Here is a 21,713-nt window from a genome sequence, read left to right on the forward strand (position 1 = left end):
TATTTTAAAAATAGTATTATGGTGAAGTAATTTGAATAAGTAGTAAATTAAATTGTTTGCACACGTTGTTAAGTTACAGAATTAACAATGCATTTATTTGTAGGTGACAGGAGTGCGGACTTCAGTCCTTGTAGCGATTCCAGTGAAGTTGGCCACAAGCCAAGTACGTAAAAGCTCATTCTTTCATGACATAGGTGGAGTAGCTGTAGGTTGATGTGATAGAAGATGATTAATGATGATGGTTTCAAAACTACTATGTACATATTCTAATATTTTGTTACAGGTGGTTCATCTGTAGATGCTAGGTTCGGAGATATTGATGAGCGATTCCCAGCAATTCATAAGCATCGGAATCCTACTACAACTTCAGTGCCATCTCCTCCAGAACCATCTATGCCAGGCAAATTTCAACCTGGACCATCTCAGTGGAATGATGTACACCCTCGCTTGGGGTCGGGTCGTTGGGAACCGGCACCAAGTCCTTGGATACGTGGTGCGCTTGGTTCAGTATCAGTACCTATAACTCAAGGTCACTTGGGCACGCACATGCGTATGCTTCATCCAGGTCCAAATCAAGGACAGAGTAGTCCCTTTCAACGATCCTCAGGGCCAGAATTTCAACAGATCAGCAGTTTTGGTGGAATTAACCGTTGGAGACCTCCGCAGTTCCAGAGTCGTGCACCGTTTGAAGGAGACGTAGACAGGTGCGCAAACATTAGAGCATAGTTTGATCATTTCAGTCTTTCTGGATGAAAGGTGGTTTTTAGGGATATGTGATTAGAAAGGAAAATATTTAAAACATAAACAGAATATTTTAGAATTAAGTGTATTTCATATTTTAATGATCGTTTACAGATATTATTGTATATATTCGACAAGAAGGTAAAGTTTTTCATAAGCATTTTTTGTTTCCAGGTTTGAGTCACGTTTTAGTGGCCGTTCAGATAACAGATTTCGGGGATCTGCTCCATCTACGTTGCAACAGCAACAGTCACGTGCAAATGATGAACTCCCACCAGCAGACCCCTTGATTCTTGATCTCATAGCACAGGATACTATGAGGACTATTAATATAGATGGTGTACCAAGGGAAATTCGTTTTTACGGTGACACGGCTGTGGTGATGCTAGCATGGGATGACCCAAGAGAAATTGGTTTCCAGGGTGGTTCCCGAAGGGTCATATTTGATGACAGAGAGACTGTACTCTGTTCATTCAATGACACATACAGAGAGTGCATTATAGATGGAACTACCCACAGGTTAGTGCTTGGCATATACATCTGTATTTATATTAGTCTTCATAAATATGTGTTATTTTACGTGTTGGCTGTCCACAGTATCAAACAGAGTTTAGCGTGTTCTATTTAAGATGTTGGAATATATATATTCATTTAAATCTGAAACAGTTAAACAATCGAAGGTTTAGAATGCAGAAAAAAAATATTTTAAAAGTTCTCTTTAAAATACAACTACCAGAACAGTATGCATATTTGTCATGATGGTGTACTTGTACATGGGGTTAATTCAGTTTGCTTCCATCATTTTATCATGTGCTGAATCTTGTATATTCCCACATAGCAATTTGTGCTACCCAAATCAAATCCTCAAATATAATGCACATACTTAAATACTAGTTGTATGTAATTAAGATCGCTTACTATTTACATTCACAGGATACGACTTGGTGCACCAACTCGTGAACTTTATGTTGATGGTAAGTGGTACGAGTGTTTCTTTGGAGGTTCTCCAGTCACAATTGATATCGGCGGCAAGATGCATGTTGTGAAGTTGGAGGGTCCACCGCCTCAGGTTAAAATTGGCTTTGTGAAGAGGACAGATCTGGTAGCTGGCAAGATAAATTTAATCATCAATGCCAAGAATATGGTTCCTGTGTTCTTAGATGCCAAACCACAGAGGTAAATATTTAATATCATATATGTAAAACAAAGAACAATTAAATTATTGTTAGTGTAATAAGTGAGGTAATTTAAATTATAAATTTGTTTGTTTGTTTTAAGTGGATATTCCTGATATTGCTTTTTATTACAGTTTCATTGAATTTGATGTAATAAGTTAGGTAGTTTATTAAGATATACCAATACTTGACCCTGCAAAATAAATTGAATATTTTTGTAAAATATACCAGGACTATATTCAGTCCGTGTTAAGTCATAGGATGAAGCAGGGGTGTTAAACACTTTACTGCTATGTTGAATTTTATGGTTATTTACCTACCGAGTACGGTTGCGATTCTTGACCCTGCTTGCAGTACCTGTGAGATGGATTGTATGTACCTCATCTCATAACATTTCTCTGTTTCCAGGTTTGACATTGAGGGCAAACCCCATGTACTTCGTTTTGTTGAAGCTTTATCTACTGTGCTAATTAATGGACAGCCTATCAAAGTTGAATTTGGTGGACTTCCGAAACCCATCGTTGTTCGTGGCAAAAAGCATTTCATACGTTTCACAGTGTTACCACGTGGCATCAGGCCTGGATACATAAGCATTGTTAACATGGAAGGTGGTCGATTACAGTCGCCTCCTCAATTGAAGAATGAAAATAATGACTCCATAGGCTTTGGTGAAGATTCCAATGATACATCAAGCAAATTCACTCAGGGACATGATCCAGTGCTACCAGCTATAGGCAAGTGTTACTTTTTTTGTTAATGTGGGAATACATACTCATATTCCTTTAAATAGCTATTGGCCTTAATCAGTTTCCAGGGATTCTATAAATATTTTTGTGAATGTTGTTAATTTCGTACATTAGAATTATACGTGACGTCCATTATTTGATGTATATTAATTATACAGAGCATTTTGGTAGTTGGTTCTATGCCCTCATTATTTTTATTGTTTTTATATTGACATGTTCTAGGCTTGTTTACATCACTGGAATTTTTTTTAATTGATCCATCTGTCTGTCTGTGTATCATGTAAGAACTCATGAATGGTCGAATGGATTGTCATGCATTCTTATATTAGAGAGTTTTACTAAATTTTGTTGATATGTTACAATTTTAAGTAAGATCAGATATCAATAATGGGCATTTGCTTGAAGACCTACATGTGTTTTTGCATAAGGAAATGACTTGATGTGGAATCTCTTGCTTTGCTTGCTCTTAATATTGTAGCTGAGAAATTAGGTAGTTTTGTTAATTCCTCTGTCATGTCACTGAAAGGAAATCAGTTTCTCTGTGTTGCTGTGACAGCCTTTGTCTAATATTTATTATAAGAAGAAACTTTGAAAACGTAAGCATTAACGCATCACAGGAAGTGGGTACCTAGTGTCGGCGCAGTTGCTTTCTCCTCATCCGCCAGTACAATACATTATAATTCTTCCTCGATTTACGCCGCTTCGGCTAACGACCCTGAGGAGGTGGAATGCAACCCCTGCGTAAATCGGGGCCTAGCTGTATATGATTTTGTTCGAAACAGCAAATCCTCATTTCCATGTTTGTATAATTTTTTTCATACCAGCCACTTTCCACTTGCAGAGACATGTATTTCCTTCTGTGAAATGTGCAGTGATTTTGTGATATATTTTACAGGTGGTCCCTTTTGCTACACCACATTTCTACATTGGGTTTGTCTGTGTGCATATGTCTTTCACTTCTACATTTAATATGATCTAGCATACTGGAATGCATGTAACTTAAATTGTGTGATGTAGCTCATTTGTTTATTGCCTGTATTTCAGTGTCAGCAGCTCAAAAGTATGTATAATAATGGTGCAACTGCTACTAACAGTATGAACCACCTGGTTGGTTGTCACAGAATCACTACAACCAATATCTGTCAAGCTTAAACATTTTTAATTTCAGTTGTACTTTAAAATTAATGTAAAATTTTGTTGTTGGTTTTCTTCCCTATTTCCTTCTTAAAATCCAGGGGCAGCTTATGTTCATGTAAATGTGGGATAACAATATATAATTCAGAGTTATGAAAAGTTTAAAATTTAGGAATTATTTAAAAACATAAGAGTTTGTTAATGTTATATGGACTGTTTATTGGGCATTACAAAGAAAAGTGGAAATCTTGAAATTTACATTTTTAAAACTTTGTATGCTTCAGTTCTTTTGATATTTCTGAAGTAGTTTTTTCCCAGTCCTGGGTGTTTTTCTTTTGCTTCCATTGCCCCTGGCTACAGGACAGCTGACTTCATTGTATAATTGTCAGCTATATTAATAATGGGGTTTTGTTGTACTTGTGTTTTTTAGGAAGTACTGCTAGTTCAAGTGGGCGAAATATTAGAGGCCACAGAAGGCCATTTGGCGCAGATAGGGATCGCGATTCACCCCATGAGAATGAACATACAAGGAACTCACCAGTGCAATTCCTTGGGGATAACGCTGTGATGGGACCAGCTGTTCCTATTCAACAACAAAGACATAGACCACGTAAGTTATTTGTTTCATTATTTTGCTGGTATATCATGTTAGAGTTCATGTATGATTTGAGGTTTTCACAGCGGTGAATATGATGATTTCTGTCTTCTGGGTTGTAGCACCATGTAGTCTGGTTTACCAACTTTTCAGGGGGTTTTGCTACTGCCATCATCAGGGTGATGAGTCATAACTTTGCTTAATAGCTGTCACCACTGTGCTTTTGACTTAGATCTGTGTGGTAATGGAGGTGAACTTCCTTGGCCTTGAAGCATGCAATTTGATAATAGCCTTTAGTAAGCAGTGCTTTAGGGATTTGTATTGAATTATTTGTACCTCAGAAGGACAGTTACCATTGGAAATGTTGACAAGCTTGATGCCAACTGTGATGGCACCAGCTTCAGGGTTCAGCTACCAAGTGGAGCAAGACTCTGAGGATGGTCAGCCAAGGGTCCAGGAAATATCTTCTCAGGTTCCAGAACCTGGTATGTATAGCGGCTTCGTCAGTCAACAACCGTGACACAGCTGCTATTGTGCTCAGCTTCAGAGTGTATTAACTTGTAATATATCTGTGGTAGGTGTTCAAGAATCGTCGTTACCTAGCACTGGAGCTAGCAGCATCCCTTTTCTTCCAACTGAGATAAATGTGGTTGAGCTTTTCCACAAGCTTGTGGCAACAGGAATTGTTCCACAGGCTGAAAAAGCAGATGCAGAGAGTAAGAAAGAGGAAGAAGTGAAGTCCATAAAACCTGTGGACTTCAAGCAGCCTGAAACATTGAAAGTGTAAGTATTTAATATTTAAGAATTTTGTGTATTTGATTTAGATATGGTATTATTATAAGCATAATTTTCTCTCTCTTTTTTATTTATTTATTACTCATCAGCACTGTCTTTGCTTCCAGACGTCAGCCTGGCGTAGTGGCGCTCCTGTATTCTGGCATTCAGTGTAGTTCGTGTGGTGTTCGTTTCCCTCCCGAACAAACTATGAAGTATAGCCAGCATTTGGATTGGCATTTCCGTCAGAACAGACGTGACAGAGACAATGTTCGCAAGGCTCAAAGTAGAAAATGGTATTACGATGTCTCCGATTGGATTCAATTTGAAGAAATTGAAGACTTGGAGGAAAGAGGTATGTTGTGCTACTTGTATCTAGTGGATTTGAGAATGGGATAAAGGCTGCCAGAACATGATGCTAAATAGGCCCAATCATCTCATGTCTTGAGCCAGTGTCTGAAAATAGATTTTGACTACCCGCATGTTCCCAGCATGGTGCTTATGGAAAGTGGTAACATGGAGATTGATTGCAAATGTTGACGTGTAATTCTTTTTAATTTTCAGCTCAGAGCTGGTTTGAAACACAGCAGGCTGCTGAAGGAGACGAGAAGGAGGTTCAAGAAGTTCCTAGTGTTTGTGCAGGAGAGAATCCTGAAGACACATTTTGTGCCGTGTGCCATGACAAATTTGAACAGTTTTATAATGAAGAAAGGGAAGAGTGGCACCTTCGTGCAGCGCTGCGAGTCGATGGGAAAACCTATCACCCACTTTGCTATGATGACTACAAGGTTGGCATTTTCATTAAGGTGTTACAGTTACTCTCAGGAACATTTTCTTTGAATATGCAAATAAGGATAACAAGAATCTATTATGCTATAAACTGAATTACCATATAACATGTATTTCTAGCAGCTGTATGTGTCCATATCAGTTGTATCTTACTGTAGGGAGGAAGGGGTAGTATGACATTATCTATGAATGTTCTGCTCCAAAACTGCCAAAAAAATATATTTCTTCTATAACAAAAATACCATTGCATAGAAGATTATCAGTTGGTGAATACCTACTTTGTCGCCCTTGGTGGACTAGTGGTTAGCGTGCTCGCCACTGGACCCCAAGGTTCACGGGTTCAGACCCGGCCGAGGTTGATGGATTTTTAAGGGTGATAAAAATCTGTAGCACAACTTCTTTCGGAGGGGAAGTAAAGCTGGCGGTCCCATGTCGTAGATTTACGGCATGTAAAAGAAACTTACGAGCATGAACAAGATGTTTCGTAAGCAAAATTCAACTGCCTTTTTTCACCCAAATCTCCTGATTCACTACTAGATGGCTCTAGCATACAAATCAAGATTGAGTAGAAATTGTGCAGAAGCAGTGGGCTTATCTCTCATTACTCATAAATGCACATTTAAAAGACAAAGAAACCTCCCACACAGGAGGAGGCCAAGGCTCTGTTCAGGCTGTTATGCCATAGAAAAGAAAAGAATACCTGCTTCCCATTATATAAATGTGGTAAACATGGTATAATGAATTAAGCTTAGTTGAGGCACAGACATAATAATTATGGTTGACACAACTGACACAGCCATATAGAATTGTATTGTAGATTGTAAATCGTAGAATTTTGTACTACCCAAATAAAATCCTCAAATATGACATGCATTATTGTTGGCTGTGTCTCACTAGCATACCACTATGTTTACTCCAAAGTTCAGGGGTTTGAATCCTTTAGGATAAAAGTTCACATGTATATGTCATAATGCTGATATTGTTTTATTTTATACAGTGTTCTCACTTATTTACTTGCATTTTGACTATAATTATTCGTCTGACAACAGTTGTTCTCTGGGATTTGAAAAATTAATTTTGTTTTGTACCTGCAGGCTTCACTTGAGGCATCAGTAGAAGAACCAGCTGTCAATGAAGAAGCAAAAAGTAGTGAAGTAGACATGAAGGCTGATGAAAAGAAAACAGATGAGAAGAAAGAGGAAGAAAATAATGCAGTGGCAATGGATACAATTAAGAAAGAAGAACCAAGAGACAGTAAGTTGAAATGTCATAATAATATGTGTCAGGTCCCATTTAAAATTTCTATGAACCCATGCAGTTTCTTCCTGTTTCTGAATGCCCAAAAATGAAAATTCAAGTAATTGGGAATTACAGATTAAACTTGCACAATTAAGAAATTACGTGACTGGGTGATAAGTTTGTTTGAAATGTGCATTCAGTGAGCAGACTTTGTCTTTTGTGAAGGAAAGCAGTTTTTTATGTGGTGCTACTGTATTCAGTGTCTTGCTAAAAGTTATGGAACTCAAATTTTAATCTTATATCTTAATTGCATCATGCTTGTGTTCCTCAATACAATACTTTTATTTTCCGTCGTTACACAAGCTTATTGTTAAAAATCATATAAAATTTCACAATGTAACAATTTTATGTGAAATTTTATATGATTTTTAACAATAAGCTTGTGTAACGACGGAAAATAAAAGTATTGTATCAAATTTTAATACTGGAGCTTACACTAACATGGAAATTTAATTGTCACCTGCTCTCATCATTTGCTTTTTACAATTAGTAAAGTAAGGTGCCTGGCTGAAGCACATTAAAACAGGTAACACCTCTTTTTCTTTTACACATAGCCATAACATATGGTGCATCAGAATGAGGGAAAGTTGTAATTTTGTTGTCACAAAGTTCTGCGTGTGAATTGTCTTGTATGACCATAACCTGTGAGGGACTGATGTGTGTGGCACCAACAGTCTTCTAACACAGTAGTTTATTTCATTGCTTGCTTCATTTACTGGACATGATGATTTTTTTTTTGTAATCTGTTGGAAACAAATGAAATTTCATCCCTCCCTGATTTTGCAGTTAAATTGCCATAAGATAACTTTACACCATTTTTTAATGCTTTTTAGTTTTCTGTCTAAAATTTGGGTTAATATTAAGACAGAAAGTTGGCTTGTGGTTAAAGGGATACAGTCCATATGTTCAAAATATTTTTACTTCTTAATTTACATAATATTAATAGCTATTCAAATGTAATGCAGTTATATGTGGGTGCTTTGTACTGTGTCCCAAGGATGATCGTGTGAAATATCCAAAGTAAACCTGTTACTAATAAACAGATTTATTTACAGAAATTGAAAACAATATTTTGTTGAGAAACCGACAAAATACATTTGGAAACAAATCTTACAACAGGGAAATGAACTTTAATTGCAAATATTGTGATAATAATAATCATATGAAAATGTAATGAATAGAATCCATTCTTTTTATTTAAGTATGGTTGTTTTATGAATTGTCAGCTTTATACAATTAGGTTAGACTACTCATTCCTAGATGTAAAAAAACGATCCCTTCCATGTTGATAAATAGTGCATAAACACATTTTCCGTTCTGATAACTTTCCAAAAGGTAGTGAGCAAAAAACATGGACAGTTTACCTTGAATATCATTCTCACCTCCATTTAATTTTGTATTTGTTATGAAGCCAAATTATTTAAATTAATTTATGTTTGAGCTACATCCTAGACACTGACCATAAAACTTGCTTCTGTTTCTCTAGGTGAAGAAGTTGCAACTGAAGAAGAAAAAACTGATGATGTTAATAAGGTAGATGATATTGAAAGCAAGTTGGAGGAGGTGAAACTTGAACCTCCAGTGGATGAATACCCAATAAAAGAGGACATTCAGGAAACTATGGATACTGCAGAAATTGTAGAACCGGAAAGCGAGGTAAAGGCCGAGCCAGAGCAAATTGAAACTGAGGATGCAATTGGGGAGGATGATGTACAGCCTATCGCTCCCACCACTGACACAACACACACTGCCGTAGCATGTTCCATTGATGGTAATGTTAAATTTGAGGACTCCCCAAAAATTTCATCTGGTCCTATTTCAGGTAAGATTAAGATAAACATCACAAAATCCTTTGCTTCCATAGCAGCAAAGGAACCCCAAAGTGAAGGAGCGGTAGAAACTATGGTAACAGATCAAAGTCCTGATAATGATGATCCAGTATCTACTGAAGCCAATAGAGACTCCAGTGAAGAAGCAATAGGTGAGGAAAATGTGGATTCTCAGGAACCTCCTCCCCCTGGTGTTGAACCTGTACAGTTAAAACCTCGATTAGTGGGAAGAAAACTTACAGACCTACCCCCGGTGATGAAAGGAACAGAACTCTCTGGATTATGTTCTATAATGTGAAGTGAGTTCAAATTACGCTTTAAGCAATGCATACAAATAGTTCTTGGATTTGTATCACTGTGTAAAAATGATAGTGAAGATTGTGATAGTGTGTAAAATACCTTGGGACTTGAGGTAAAGAAGTAATATAAATGCATTTTTATTTCGATTGCATAGTATTAGATTTCATTTTTGCATTTGAAGTGTGTCATGATTTTTTATTGGAACATTTTAGTTTCTTGTATAAAGGTTTCATTTTACCATGTGTATTTGTATAGTTCATATGTATTCATATTTTTTGAGAAAATGTTTGTTATATAAAAAGATAGTATCCATTTCCTGTTTCCCATCCAACAGAGTTACTTTCCAGTAAAATGTTTCTAGGAAATGAACACTATCATTTTGAATCTGTTTTGTGAAAAATATAATTTTTGCAAATTATTCAGTGTTCACTTTTAATTTCATGGACTTATATGTATCCTAGTTCCTTCATTCCAGTAGAAGAATGCACATAAAACATGTATTTCAGAACCTGGAGCAGTTTCGTTTATGACGATCACTTTTAGTTAATAAAATGAATTAAAATGCAAGTTTGTTTCGTTATTTACCGTAATTCCTTCCACCAAATCTCCAATTCAAACATAACCACACCATCAACTTCAATTTATACTGATAACAACACCAGAGGGATATCATGGCACTTGAAATAAAGGACAACAATCACAAACACTTTAATCAATTAAAAATTGTACAAATTACAGTCAATGGATATAACTTTATAACTTGCAGTTGTGAGGCCATCGAGGGAATGGTATTGTATCCTTAATGTTTGGAATACCCAGGATCACTTGCAAGAACCTTTCAAAACCCATTCCAAAACCAGCAGATGGTACATTGCCATATTCTCGGAGTTCCAAATACCATCCCAATGCTTCATACAAACCTGACTTCTGCAATTTATCCTGGAGAAGTGAGAAATTGTCTTCACGAAGACTGCCACCACAGAGTTCTCCTACTTGAGGAGCTAGAAGATCAAGAGCTGAAACCTGGAGAAGATGCGTGCATTGATTCAACATACAGAAATAATAATATATCAATAATAACTTTAAATGACAATCACTACTTACTCAAATCCACAGGTTTTCTGAAATACATCTTGAGATTCTTAATTTTATGCATTTTAAATTAGAGGATTTCTGTTTTACTTGATCCTTTATAGTCCAATATTTCTGTGTATCACAAATTGCAGTGTCAATTTTTAACCTCAGCATTAGCTGGAGGTCTCTGATTAAGTTACTCCACTTAAATTTCTAACAATTGAGTGTGGCAGGCAGTATGATTTAGGGCTTACAAAATTCTTCAACGCTGCCTTGTTGTATACATAATTATTGTAAACAGAATCAAATTCAGTGGCGGCTTATGGGGTGCATAATAAATACCATTTTAGACATGGAAATCATACTCATAACACTACATATTTCATACAAGTGAAATACAATTTTATAGTTTTTCTGCCAAAGAGAAAATATTCATTTGGATTCTACATGGATACAGATCAGATTATTTCTGTCTTCTGCATTGCGCTGTGTAGTCTGGTTGATGTTAACCAACGTTTCAGAGGTCATACCGCCTCCATCATAAGGCCATGAATTTAGAAATTCTAAATCTTCATTTTTATAAAAACGAACTGGAAATGACAATTGCTGCTGGATTTTTATTGTCTCAATATGAAGGATGGGCAGTATTACAGTTTTATTCATCAGACTAAGATTAAAATAACTTTTAAAACTTCACCTCAACAGTCCCTATGATTTCTCACTAACTGATTCTAAAGATTGCTGTCTTCTGGGTTGTTGCAGCATGTAGTCTGGTAGAAGTTTACCAATGGTTCAGAGGTCCTTGCTGCCTCCAGCATCGCCCTGATGATGGAGGCAGCAAGGACCTCCGAAATGTTGGCAAACATCTACCAGACTACATGGCGCAACAACCCACAAGACAGCAATCTTCAGACTCACCATTGTGAAAGCCTCAAATCCAACTGAATTCTTCAATAAATCTTCCTCTTATTTTTGAATTTTGCATTTTAATTCCTATTGAACATAAAAGGCAATTATGAATGAAAATTACTGTTCAATAAAATCCTCTTCAACTATGTCAAAGTTTAGTTAAATACCATTTTGGAGACCTGTTGTCAGGGTGCAAGAAACTGCAATTTCAGTTAATAAATCTGAATATTCTGATACAGTGAAAATCACTGCATGCATCATTGTTTGAATTTCACCCAGAGGTGGCAACTCTTTAATTTCAAAAATACATATGACATTATGTGCTTTTTAGATAATGTAATGGATACACTTTTTAATGTTCTATAATGTACCAAAAGTGACATATAAATAAAAGTTTCCAATGAAATTACTGAATGATACTTCAGTACATCTGCAACATTTTAAATTACAGCATAATTACCGTAATTAATCCATTTCTCATCAAAACCATCCATTTTCATCTGAGAGAAAAAAATTACATCTTGAGAAATATTGGCAGGGGCAAGATGGTCAAATGTCACTGACCTCAGATAAGTGATACCATTTGCAAAGGTCAATGTCAAAGTAAGGCAAACATACCTGCATTTTTACATTTCCTAACATTTTTCTAACCTATGATCAGCCATGCTTTATGACATACAATCGATCCAGGTGACAGTATGTTGTAATTGCATACCATTAAACCCATGGTTTAAGTCAGCTGACATCATAATCAATTACAATTTTAAAAAACAATGCTAGGCTATATTATAATTAATTTATTTTAATTGCTTTAAAATACCTTTGAAACATCCTGTAAACTCTGTTTCATATAGAATGGTTTAATGTCACTGGGCCAATCTACGATAAAGATGGGGCAATCACCAGCATATTTCACAAGGTAAAGTTCATGTTCTTTCCCGAGTCCTTGACCTTTCTTTACTTGTGAAACAAAATTTCCAGAGTGCCTGCCTAAGATATCAATGGCTTGTTCATATGTCATGACTTCAAATGGTTTCTGAAGAAGAGATACTACAGGGCCTTCATTTCCATCAGATGAATGTAGCAGTTCTACATCATCAGCACACTTTTGCATCACTTGGCTTGTAACATTTTTTATCAAATTTTCCATGATGTTCATGAGCTCCTCTAGTGATTCAATAAATGCAGCTTCTGCTTCTATCATGTAGAACTCTGCTAAATGTAGCCGAGAACGAGAGTTCTCTGCACGGAATGTTGGCCCAAATGTGTAAACCTTACTCAGACCTCTGAAAATGAAATTTATTATGATTTATGTATGTTCCACACACACAGTGATTCTGACTACTGAAAATTGCAGTTAATAAAAATAATTACCTAACAGCAGCCTCTAAATGAAGTTGCCCTGAAACACTGAGGTATGTATTGCAGTCAAAATATGCTTCATCCATTGACATTCCATCTTTCATCATATCTTTAACCGTCTTTTCATTTTCAGGTTTTACCTGAAAGACGTCTCCTGCTCCTTCACAGTCATTTGATGTTAAGACTGGTGTATGAATGTGTATATACCCATTATTACGAAAATGTTCATTAACAGCATGTGATGCTGCATCCCGAATTCTTAATAAAGCCCCAAAAGCATTTGTTCTAGGTCTTAGGTGCAAGAACTGTCGTATGTAATCTGGGGAATACGACTTTCTAGGAGCAAATGGGTAACCATCTATTACAATACAAGGGCCAATCACAGTCACATTTTCAGCAGCTAACTCCAGCTGTCCATTTGTATTTGTAACAAGTGAGCCAACAGCTTCAACTGCAGCACCGTATGTCAAACTTTTGGGTTGCCTTGATTTAGAAATCAAAACTTGTAGCTTTTTTGAACAGGAACCATCACTTACATCAAGAAATACATGTTCCTTCATCTTTCTCATAGCTTTCACCCAACCCTGCAATAAACCAACGCCTTTTTATACCACATAGCTTAAACTTTGGCACAGTACTCAATTTTTATAATTTTATGGTGGGAAAACAAATTAGTATCAACGATATCATTCATTACAAAAACCTGCAAACCTGTGAAATCACATTCTATTTGTGTACCAAAATATGTTAATACAACAAAAGAAAATGGGGTCAGTTCTTAGTACTCTGTGGGTTGAACTTGAAAGGGCCATTTGCAACGCTCGTAACTATAATGAATATATCAGTAACCTTAACTAACAAATGCGATCCAACTGGTTCTGAATTATATATATCGACAATTCTTGTGTGTATATTCGTTTTGCCTTCAGAACAAAAGCTGCGTTTGTAAAAAACATTCCCAGTAACTCTACTCAAAAACACCCGTAGAGCCATGTTGTAGAACAAGTTTGGGCTACATCCGGTTAATCTGTGAGCTTCCGGGATGTTCGGCGATGTAAAATGCATTGATCACAGATTTCAGGATCTCTAGGCAACCTCTGGTAGAATACAACACCAATATATTTGGTGTGACTGCAAACCAGCTTCAGCGACATCTGTTATAATGTTTTATATTTCAACGAAGGAAGGCAAACGATAATCGTTCAAATTTAAGTAAAGTTATCTGTTTTAGGGTTTTAGTGCACAGATTAATCCAGTACAATTAAGTCGTGTTGGAATAAGTGAAATCTAGTAATAACAGATTAAAGACTGCTGAAGACATGGGCTGTTGCTATAGTTGTAAGGAGGATGGTTCGTCGCAGGTAGTGTTAAGTATAATACGTATGCTACTGGAGGTATTAAGTGTAATTTTGGTTTTAGTTTCCTTTCAGTAATCATTCTGCTAACAAACACGACACCCCCCATAACAAAGAGTTTGTCTTGTGACTTCATTTGAAGTGTTGACCAGTTGTGTTATATTAGTAATGAATAGAGTGACCGTTGTATTTCGAGAGTCATTTGTTGTAAGTGCCATTGCAATAATATGGCAATGACTTTTATAGGGTAAGGTAAACATTTTTGTACATTATTTAGAGTTTCAATTTAATGTTCCAGGGTGGTGAAGTCAGTGAAAGGACACATTTATTGGTAGATCCTGTTAGCAACAACACAAATATTCAGCGAGTCCAGAGGTAATAATCTGATTACTGCTATGACTTGATGTTTGCATACACATTTGTTGTTAAATAATTAAATTTTTATTCGGGTTTCTTCAGAGAAATTGTGACACTATGTACTTGTATATAGTTTATGTAATGACGCCTTTACAGTAGCGTAGACTATAGTGTCAAAACTCCATGCAAGAACAGATGTATATATATATATATATATATATATATATATATATATATATGTGTGTGTGTTACTGTATGATATATGTGATTAGTGAATGGAAACAGATTAACATAATTCTATTGTTCCAGTGATGACTTCATTGGATGTTACTCAACTTCCTTGCCAAAGAAGACTGATGAGCAGTCTGCTCTTAATCGAATCCTTCAAGAAACTGCAACGTACGTTATTGATGGCATATGTTGTGTTACTGTAAACAAGCTATTTGCCATTTGATTTTTCTTTGAACGTTCTAAATATTTTTGAACATTTTTGGCCTTAGGAGTTTTGGAGTCATGTATCAACCTGTCATCATCATCATTCAACTTAATGGAATTTGCCTGTTCAGTGTATTTAGCTATATGATTGTTGTGTATTGATTCCCAAATTTGATCTCTTAGATAGGCCTACTGGTAACTGCTTTTATGTAATTTATCACTATTAGTTGAGCATTATGGTAAGATAGTCCATTTGTTACTGGTTTTACTGAATAATGATGAAATAAGTATACTTCAGTATGATTCATAATACAATTCATATGCATGTGAAATAGCATTTTTTGTTCTTTTTTTTCAGTAAATCATTTTAAAATCATCTGAAGTCAACTCATGTTACTGTATTTATGCCACAATGACTTTTTAAAATTTTAACTTGTTTTATGTGTTTCCTTTGCTGTTTGTTTTGTTTGTGCAGCAAAAATGGAAATGTTACTGTCATTTCTGCTATCCCCCCATCACCTCTAAAATACAATGTTAAGAAAATAATGGGATGGTTCTTTTCAGAAATGTAATAGATGTTGCAGCTTCAGATTCACACAATTTGGAACAGCATGAGTATTTGGACAGAGTGAAACATTATACACAAAAATTACAATCCATGTCCCGATGGACACCTCCACGACGTCCACCATGTCTCCTTGTGGACATTCCAGCTCCAGAGAAGTTGCTAGCAGCTGAACCTTTAACAGAACAAGATCTGCATTTGGTAAGTTGAAAGCAATTGAGGTGAACAGACATACCTAGAGAAACAGAATATGTGTCTGAAGATGGCTGTCTCATGGGTTGTAGCACCATGCATTCTTGTAGAAGTTTACCAACGTTTTAGAGGTCCTTCCTGCCTCCATTATCAGGGTGAAGAGTAAGCTGTACACATGGAATCAGTTTGAAATGTAAGAAACTGACGATAAAGACAGAGCCTTGGCCTGGCCAATTGGGAGTGTAGTCAGAATCGGGTGAGGGCCCTGAAACTCTTAGGAACAGGGGGCGTGTCACAGTCTGATCAGCAGGAGGAGTGAGGACGTGAGAGAGGTCCAAAAAAGCGGCCTTTATAATGGCCCCTCGGTCAGGCAGGTGGATCACCGGACATAAGGGAGGTAGTGGATGTGATGAGGAACAAGGAGAGTGGAAATAAGGACTTGCTGGGGCCAAGTTGTGTCCTGAAAAGGGCAATGTAGTAGCTCAATGGCCTAGTCAGGGTTGACAACAAAGATGTATGAAACATTGGTAAACTTGTACCAGACTACATGGCACTACAACCCAGCCAAGATGGTCATCTTCGGACTCACTGCCGTGAAAACCTCAAATCCTGCTTGGAAGTATCACTCTGAGAGCATTATAGACATATGAATATAGGTACTATAAAGTGCACAGATTTTCTGATATTTTGCGATTCAGTATACTGCAAGGGTTGTCTGATGAATTTTCAGTCGTGTGTGATTTGTTGTTTGTTATTTGATGTTTCAGATCACTACGGCTATAGAGGAGGCAGATGCTGCTCTTGTAGAACTGAGAGTAGAGCATAAAGAAGACTTAGTAGTGCCATTCAGAATCCCTTGAAATGTTGCATCAAAGCCAAATAATATAAACTGTGAATGCTGTCTGGTGTCTGCTGCAATATTTTCATGAGGATGTGAAGGCAGTTCAATTTGTGATATGAATGACTATGGGCAACATTTATATATAATGTATATATATACAGAATTTCTGACTGACTGAAGTGTTATGTGTTTATGCTTTATTGAAACTACAGACACTTTGTGTGGATGTAATGTGTATCATGCAGTAAATGATCACGAAGTTTGACATTTATTAAGCCAAAAAAGAAGTGACATTCTCTCTCTCTCTCTCTCTCTATCAGTATATATAATTATAAATGGTTTATATGTTTTAACTCTATTTAATCATGTTTGTTACATCTAATTATATAAATAAGGGATATGTAAGGTTCATTAAAAACACTGTAATAAACCTTGCATCAACTTCTTTGTGCTGTAACTTCTTAGTTGAGATAACTTGTATGAGCTTATTGTTGAAACATACAAATGATTGAGATTTATGGTTTGATAGTGGTTTTCATGACTAGTACTTTTTGTTAGACAGATTTATTTGACAGTGATAGCAGTGTGGAGGAGAGAACTTGGATTATGTGATTGTAACTGTAATTTATTTATGTTTTCTAACAGTTATTTGTAGTAATAAGCGTGTTTTGGATTAATTTCGTAATTATGAAATAGCTGTAAACTGCAACCGTTGTTCAGTATGCTATATGAAATTTTCAAGCTAAGCGAAACCTGAGAATGTCAATTATCGTAATCCAATTTCATTGCAGTCTGTGATGTTCACTATATCTATTAAGAAGACTTACAAGTCTTGTATATATGTAAAATAAATAAGATAGAAGATTTCCCCATGTAAGGACCTATACACATTCTTCTGAACACTACACTTTACTGTATATTGGTATCATCATGATATTTAGCTGTTTATCATGCTGTTACCTTGCGGAACAGTAAATAGTAGCAGAAAATACTATTTTATTTTATAATTCACACCCAGTTTTCAGTGAATTTTCTGGTCAAATACTTGGATGTGCATTAACTTTACTTTTGAAAATGGTACACATATATCTCTTGTCTATTTGACCTGTACATAAAAATGAATGTTTTTCTGCATCACAGTGGCTTGTCCACAGGGTAATCATCAATACAGGTCTGCTGCCACAATATTTTTTATTGATGCCATCTTTCGTATTAATCAGATGCGTGAAACAGAAACAGTAGTATATAACCAGTTTGGCTACTTGAGGTGCTGACATGCAGTGGTCACTCTTTTCACAATGCCATTGATTAACAATATTTAAATTGACAATCTGTCTCGTGATTTCAAGTATTTAGTTAAGACATTAACCTCTAAAAATTACATTCCTGGTAAATGTACATTTATAATAATTTCAGGGAAAATACTGCATCATTCACTAATTGTTTGATCTTCACACACATCATCTTACCAGAGGAACTAAACTCTCTCATGAAATAAAAAAAATTATAAGAATCTAACAAAAGAGGAATATGTGCTCAAATTTTACAGATATTTTCCAAATGTTTGCTGTGTGATGTGTAGGATTACTTCATTAACCCTGATGTTCATTTGTTACTGATACAGATTTTACTTCCCCATCAGATGAAAAAGGTCAGTTGAATTTGTTATTAAATATCACAATTGAAAGCTGGAGAAAATATTAGTGAAATTAATGATATGGGATAAGAGTGACCAACATGTATTATCTATTGTTATAAAGTATTCATACAGCTTAGTCAAAAAATTTATTTTCTTGTTCCTATACAAACCTTATTAGCCTTGATGCGTGAGTACTATTACAAATGTATTTTTCCATCAAGACATCCTTTTTTGCCCGTTTCGTTGATGAAATTATTGATCAAATTCAATTGAGGCATTGCAAAATTAATCCGCAGTACATAGCCAGAAATTATTTTGTTAAATATCCATCAAATCAAGAAAAATGTATTCTTAATTAGGTTATGTTTTATGTCTCATAATTTGTTGTTTAATTGCATTTGAAACAAACCACCAAATTTATTTTTGAGCATCACATAAAGGAGGGTTGATATAATTTAAAATTGACAACTTTCCATGTAAACATCCAAATTTCATCAGAATGCATCAGGTAGTTTCAGAAATTTCAATGGATTTTAAGAAAAATAAGTTGTGATGATATGAAGTAGTAGCATCTGCATTCTGATGATGTAACCTTTAATTTTCATAACAAGGAATTTTAAGAGAAAGATATTTTGGCCTACAAAATGTCTGGACTGTAAGTATATGTACATCTTTCTTGTGTCTATCATCCTCAGGCCTTCGTGATTTGTTATGGATCTTTCAAAATGTTCCCATATTTTGTCTTCCTAAGCATCTTCTGATAGATATTTCAAGTCTGTGTAGGGGTCATATTGAAACAAACACTTGGAAAGTAAATGTTTAGTTCTTGATAATACTAAAATTGCTTCATTTAATACATTCTGTTTACTGTGTGCTGCTGACAAAATACACAATGTAGCTAGGCATTTCAGTTTCATCTATTTGTTCACCATATAAGAAAACAAAATGTTTTCCTTTATGTTGTGCTGATTAGATCCCACGCATGAGCATGTGGTCAAGGTTCACTTTAATTAAGTTATACATACATGAGGTTCTGAAGTTTGACCTTTAGAATTCCAGCATCCATGTTCTATACATTATTGTTTCAAGTGTCACTTTCATTTGCATGTGACCTAAAGCATTCTCTAAAATCATTTCTAATCAGTCATCAAACTGCTTTCTGGAATTTGCAGAGTTATAATTCTCATTTGTTATGCAAATGTACTGAAATAAATGTTCTTAGCAAAGAATAATATATAACATTGCAAAAACAATTATAATTTTGGTTCACAGTGTGAATTTTTATCTCAGGTGAAATAAATTCAAAATGTAAAACTGCCAGATTGCTTGATACAAAATTGTGTGCTTTTTATACTATAATAATTACCACTACATTGTCATTTAACAAATATACATGTACTGATTATCAAAATAACTGTTTATATATTGATCATCCCAACTTGTTTAAACTATTCTGGTCATCCTAGTTTTCTTTGCAGGTTATGTAAAGACATACCACTCACATAGGTTATTATGATGCACAAACATAAGCAGTTGTACACACCAACTTATCCTGTCATATGAAATGTTAGCATGAACTAAGAGTGATGTTAAGCCTCCTCAGTAAAATTTCTAGGCTATACCAAAGATAAACTAAATACATAGATCAAAGTCCTTTTTGAGAAGTTAATATTTGCTTAGCTACTACATGAGAAATTCCTGCCTTTTATGGGAGGTGAAGTGCTCACAACCTATTTTACTATCCTCAGCCAGATGAATCCAGTGCATATGCTCCCACTTTAGTTCTTCAATTTTCACTTTAAAATTATCCTCCCATATGTTCTCCTTAGTGCCCTGTCCTCCATCATCCTCAATTGATGTTCTTCCTTTCATATGAAACACCCAGTTTCATATTCTTATGAAAGAGGCAACATTTTAGTTTGCTGTAGTTTCCATCTAAATCTTTTAGATAGGACTTGCCATTGGACAACAATTACATGACAACAGCATGGACTTTTAGAATAAGATATTTTGGATAGATTTTTTTAAACTCAGCAGACAGCTTAATGGCACAGCATTTAGTCTGTATTCAAAGAGTAACTGATTAGAAACAATGTGAAAATCTTCTAGGTCTGTGTCAGATTTTTACACAAGGAAATGAAAAAATAATGCACAAAACATTTCAGTTACAAATAAATAATTCCCAGTCAATTTATTTAAAACTATTTATCTTTACATATTTCTTTTAACATATTTGTACATAAGTTTTAGTAATAACTTGCATCCACAAAAATAATTAAGCCAGCTGTGACAACTTCCAGTAAGTTTATATTTTAATACATCAGAAAGCAACTGCAATACTGAATCCATTCAATGTTATTTATGAAAATAATAGAATATAATGCATTTTCAAATAGTGCGACATTCATTTCATAACAAATTTTATAACACTGAAAGAAACAGAACATCTAGCCGGTATTATTATGTGTACTATTTGATGCCACTGTTGATATTTGTGGTGTTACTGGAAGAGCAGGAATGTCTGTCATGGTTGGCACATGAAAGAAAAACAACATAAAACCGTTTGCAAGGAGAATATGTAGACCCAATACTGCTGCAAGAATAATGCAGCACTTATCACCTTGCACAGTAGGCCAAACTGTCATCAACAGCACTGATCCAGAAAGAGCTGCTCCTGTTCCTACCAAGAGCCACTGCAACCATTCAATCTGAATAACCCAAAGTATGGAGACCGGAATATATATAGAAAGTGAGTAGCCATACGCACATAAAATCTCCAGGAATGACAGTCTGGCTTCTTGGCTGCCATACCACTTCAAGGTACCCCAAAGTGCTGCTGGAATGAGCCAGGCATAAATAAAAATAGCAGTGGCTGCATATGTAACTGTATGAAAATCATATTTCCAATGGTAATTCCTTGTGGATGCTGTCTGAAGATAGTTAACCAGGTTTCCACTAATGGCAATTGTAAAGATTAGTGTAACACAGATCCAAAATGGACCATACAGGTCAGGTTTGGGTTTAATGTGATGCTGCAAATAGCTAACACCAGGACGAGGAATCATGGACCACAAAATGCGTTCTACCACTCGATTTGTATCCACATCAAAGAACTGCTGATAGAATTCAAATGTCCAAAATGAGGCTGTCTGTTTTCCTTCAGCACCTCCCAGCAATTCTGATTCTGGTCCCTCTACATCTGAGCCCGGAGTATCAGGAGAATGATTGAATGTCAGTGTGTGTGACGACTTCACATCTAATTCAGCAGCTCCTCCAATATCAGACACTGAAAATTCTTGAAACTGAAGTTGGGATTCTGCAATTTTCTGTGTTCTGTCAATCTCCATATCTAATAGTGATGATGCCATAGCACTCTGACTTAACAACTTCAAAAACCACTTATTGGGCTTCGATAATCCATAGGTACCTTCAGCCTCTGTGCTACATGAAGATATGTTATTGCGACTACGATAAAAATACCTAAACCGTTACAACCACAACTTCCTCTAAAGCTACAATAATGGATAACTCACGCAGATTGACCACGTACATATCGCACAAATCAACATTGGTACCAACTTGCTGAGTTCAGTGTTTTCAAT

General features: G+C 35.6%; 4 protein-coding genes across 7 annotated transcripts in view; 2 read left to right on the forward strand and 2 right to left on the reverse strand.

Annotated features, from left to right (window-relative positions):
• The window catches only part of LOC110832246 (Pcf11 cleavage and polyadenylation factor subunit), a 41,407-nt gene extending 31,607 nt beyond the window's left edge, over positions 1–9,800 (forward strand). For both annotated transcript variants that reach the window (XM_087347832.1, XM_087347833.1), the window contains exons 13-24: positions 104–163; positions 284–704; positions 916–1,260; positions 1,675–1,917; positions 2,325–2,654; positions 4,231–4,406; positions 4,733–4,876; positions 4,970–5,174; positions 5,294–5,520; positions 5,730–5,953; positions 7,049–7,208; positions 8,740–9,800. In XM_087347832.1, coding sequence (XP_087203958.1) covers positions 104–163; positions 284–704; positions 916–1,260; positions 1,675–1,917; positions 2,325–2,654; positions 4,231–4,406; positions 4,733–4,876; positions 4,970–5,174; positions 5,294–5,520; positions 5,730–5,953; positions 7,049–7,208; positions 8,740–9,380 — 3,176 coding nt within the window. In that variant the 3' untranslated portion in view covers positions 9,381–9,800. The remainder of the gene's footprint in view (positions 1–103; positions 164–283; positions 705–915; positions 1,261–1,674; positions 1,918–2,324; positions 2,655–4,230; positions 4,407–4,732; positions 4,877–4,969; positions 5,175–5,293; positions 5,521–5,729; positions 5,954–7,048; positions 7,209–8,739) is intronic.
• Positions 9,801–10,074: 274 nt separating this feature from the next.
• On the reverse strand, positions 10,075–13,749 carry AsnRS-m (asparagine--tRNA ligase, mitochondrial). 2 transcript variants are annotated; one of them, XM_022069085.2, is made up of 4 exons: positions 13,587–13,749; positions 12,740–13,311; positions 12,186–12,651; positions 10,075–10,405 (listed from the first exon to the last, which is right to left on the reverse strand). In XM_022069085.2, exons 2-4 carry the CDS (start codon positions 13,294–13,296, stop codon positions 10,136–10,138), a joined length of 1,293 nt encoding a protein of 430 aa, XP_021924777.1. In that variant the 5' UTR covers positions 13,297–13,311; positions 13,587–13,749; the 3' UTR covers positions 10,075–10,135. The 2 variants fall into 2 exon arrangements, with proteins under 2 accessions (XP_021924777.1, XP_021924776.1); XM_022069084.2 differs by having other exon boundaries at positions 13,577–13,749.
• An 87-nt stretch (positions 13,750–13,836) lies between these two features.
• On the forward strand, positions 13,837–17,349 carry Lamtor1 (Late endosomal/lysosomal adaptor, MAPK and MTOR activator 1). Of its 2 annotated transcripts, none has more exons than XM_022069090.2 (5): positions 13,837–14,088; positions 14,381–14,457; positions 14,749–14,838; positions 15,439–15,640; positions 16,399–17,349. In XM_022069090.2, exons 1-5 carry the CDS (start codon positions 14,047–14,049, stop codon positions 16,489–16,491), a joined length of 504 nt encoding a protein of 167 aa, XP_021924782.1. In that variant the 5' UTR covers positions 13,837–14,046; the 3' UTR covers positions 16,492–17,349. The 2 variants fall into 2 exon arrangements, with proteins under 2 accessions (XP_021924782.1, XP_021924783.1); XM_022069091.2 differs by lacking the exon at positions 13,837–14,088 and adding an exon at positions 14,103–14,289.
• Positions 17,350–20,270: 2,921 nt separating this feature from the next.
• On the reverse strand, positions 20,271–21,685 carry LOC110832247 (protein YIPF1). The gene has a single exon (XM_022069069.2). The coding sequence runs from the start codon at positions 21,477–21,479 to the stop codon at positions 20,559–20,561; it is 921 nt and encodes a 306-aa protein (XP_021924761.2). The 5' UTR covers positions 21,480–21,685; the 3' UTR covers positions 20,271–20,558.
• Positions 21,686–21,713: the final 28 nt, after the last annotated feature.

Source organism: Zootermopsis nevadensis, unplaced genomic scaffold (assembly GCF_977971745.1).
Source record: "Zootermopsis nevadensis isolate Lab colony 2312 unplaced genomic scaffold, Znev_1.0 Znev_ptg000012l, whole genome shotgun sequence".
Classification (NCBI taxonomy): domain Eukaryota; kingdom Metazoa; phylum Arthropoda; class Insecta; order Blattodea; family Termopsidae; genus Zootermopsis; species Zootermopsis nevadensis.

Bases quoted from the DNA above. Each gene is read 5' to 3' on its own strand.
- AsnRS-m (XM_022069084.2), bottom strand. From the start codon at position 13,720: ATGGCTCTACGGGTGTTTTTGAGTAGAGTTACTGGGAATGTTTTTTAC. The intron at 13,312-13,576 runs GTTACTGATATA...GGTTTATTGCAG, and splicing joins GATCGCATTTGTTAGTTAAG to GGTTGGGTGAAAGCTATGAG. The intron at 10,406-12,185 runs GTATTTTAAAGC...CATCTTCTCCAG, and splicing joins GTTTACAGGATGTTTCAAAG to GTTTCAGCTCTTGATCTTCT.
- Lamtor1 (XM_022069090.2), top strand. From the start codon at position 14,047: ATGGGCTGTTGCTATAGTTGTAAGGAGGATGGTTCGTCGCAG. The intron at 14,839-15,438 runs GTACGTTATTGA...GGTTCTTTTCAG, and splicing joins ATCCTTCAAGAAACTGCAAC to AAATGTAATAGATGTTGCAG. The intron at 15,641-16,398 runs GTAAGTTGAAAG...TTGATGTTTCAG, and splicing joins CAGAACAAGATCTGCATTTG to ATCACTACGGCTATAGAGGA.
- LOC110832247 (XM_022069069.2), bottom strand. From the start codon at position 21,479: ATGGCATCATCACTATTAGATATGGAGATTGACAGAACACAGAAAATT.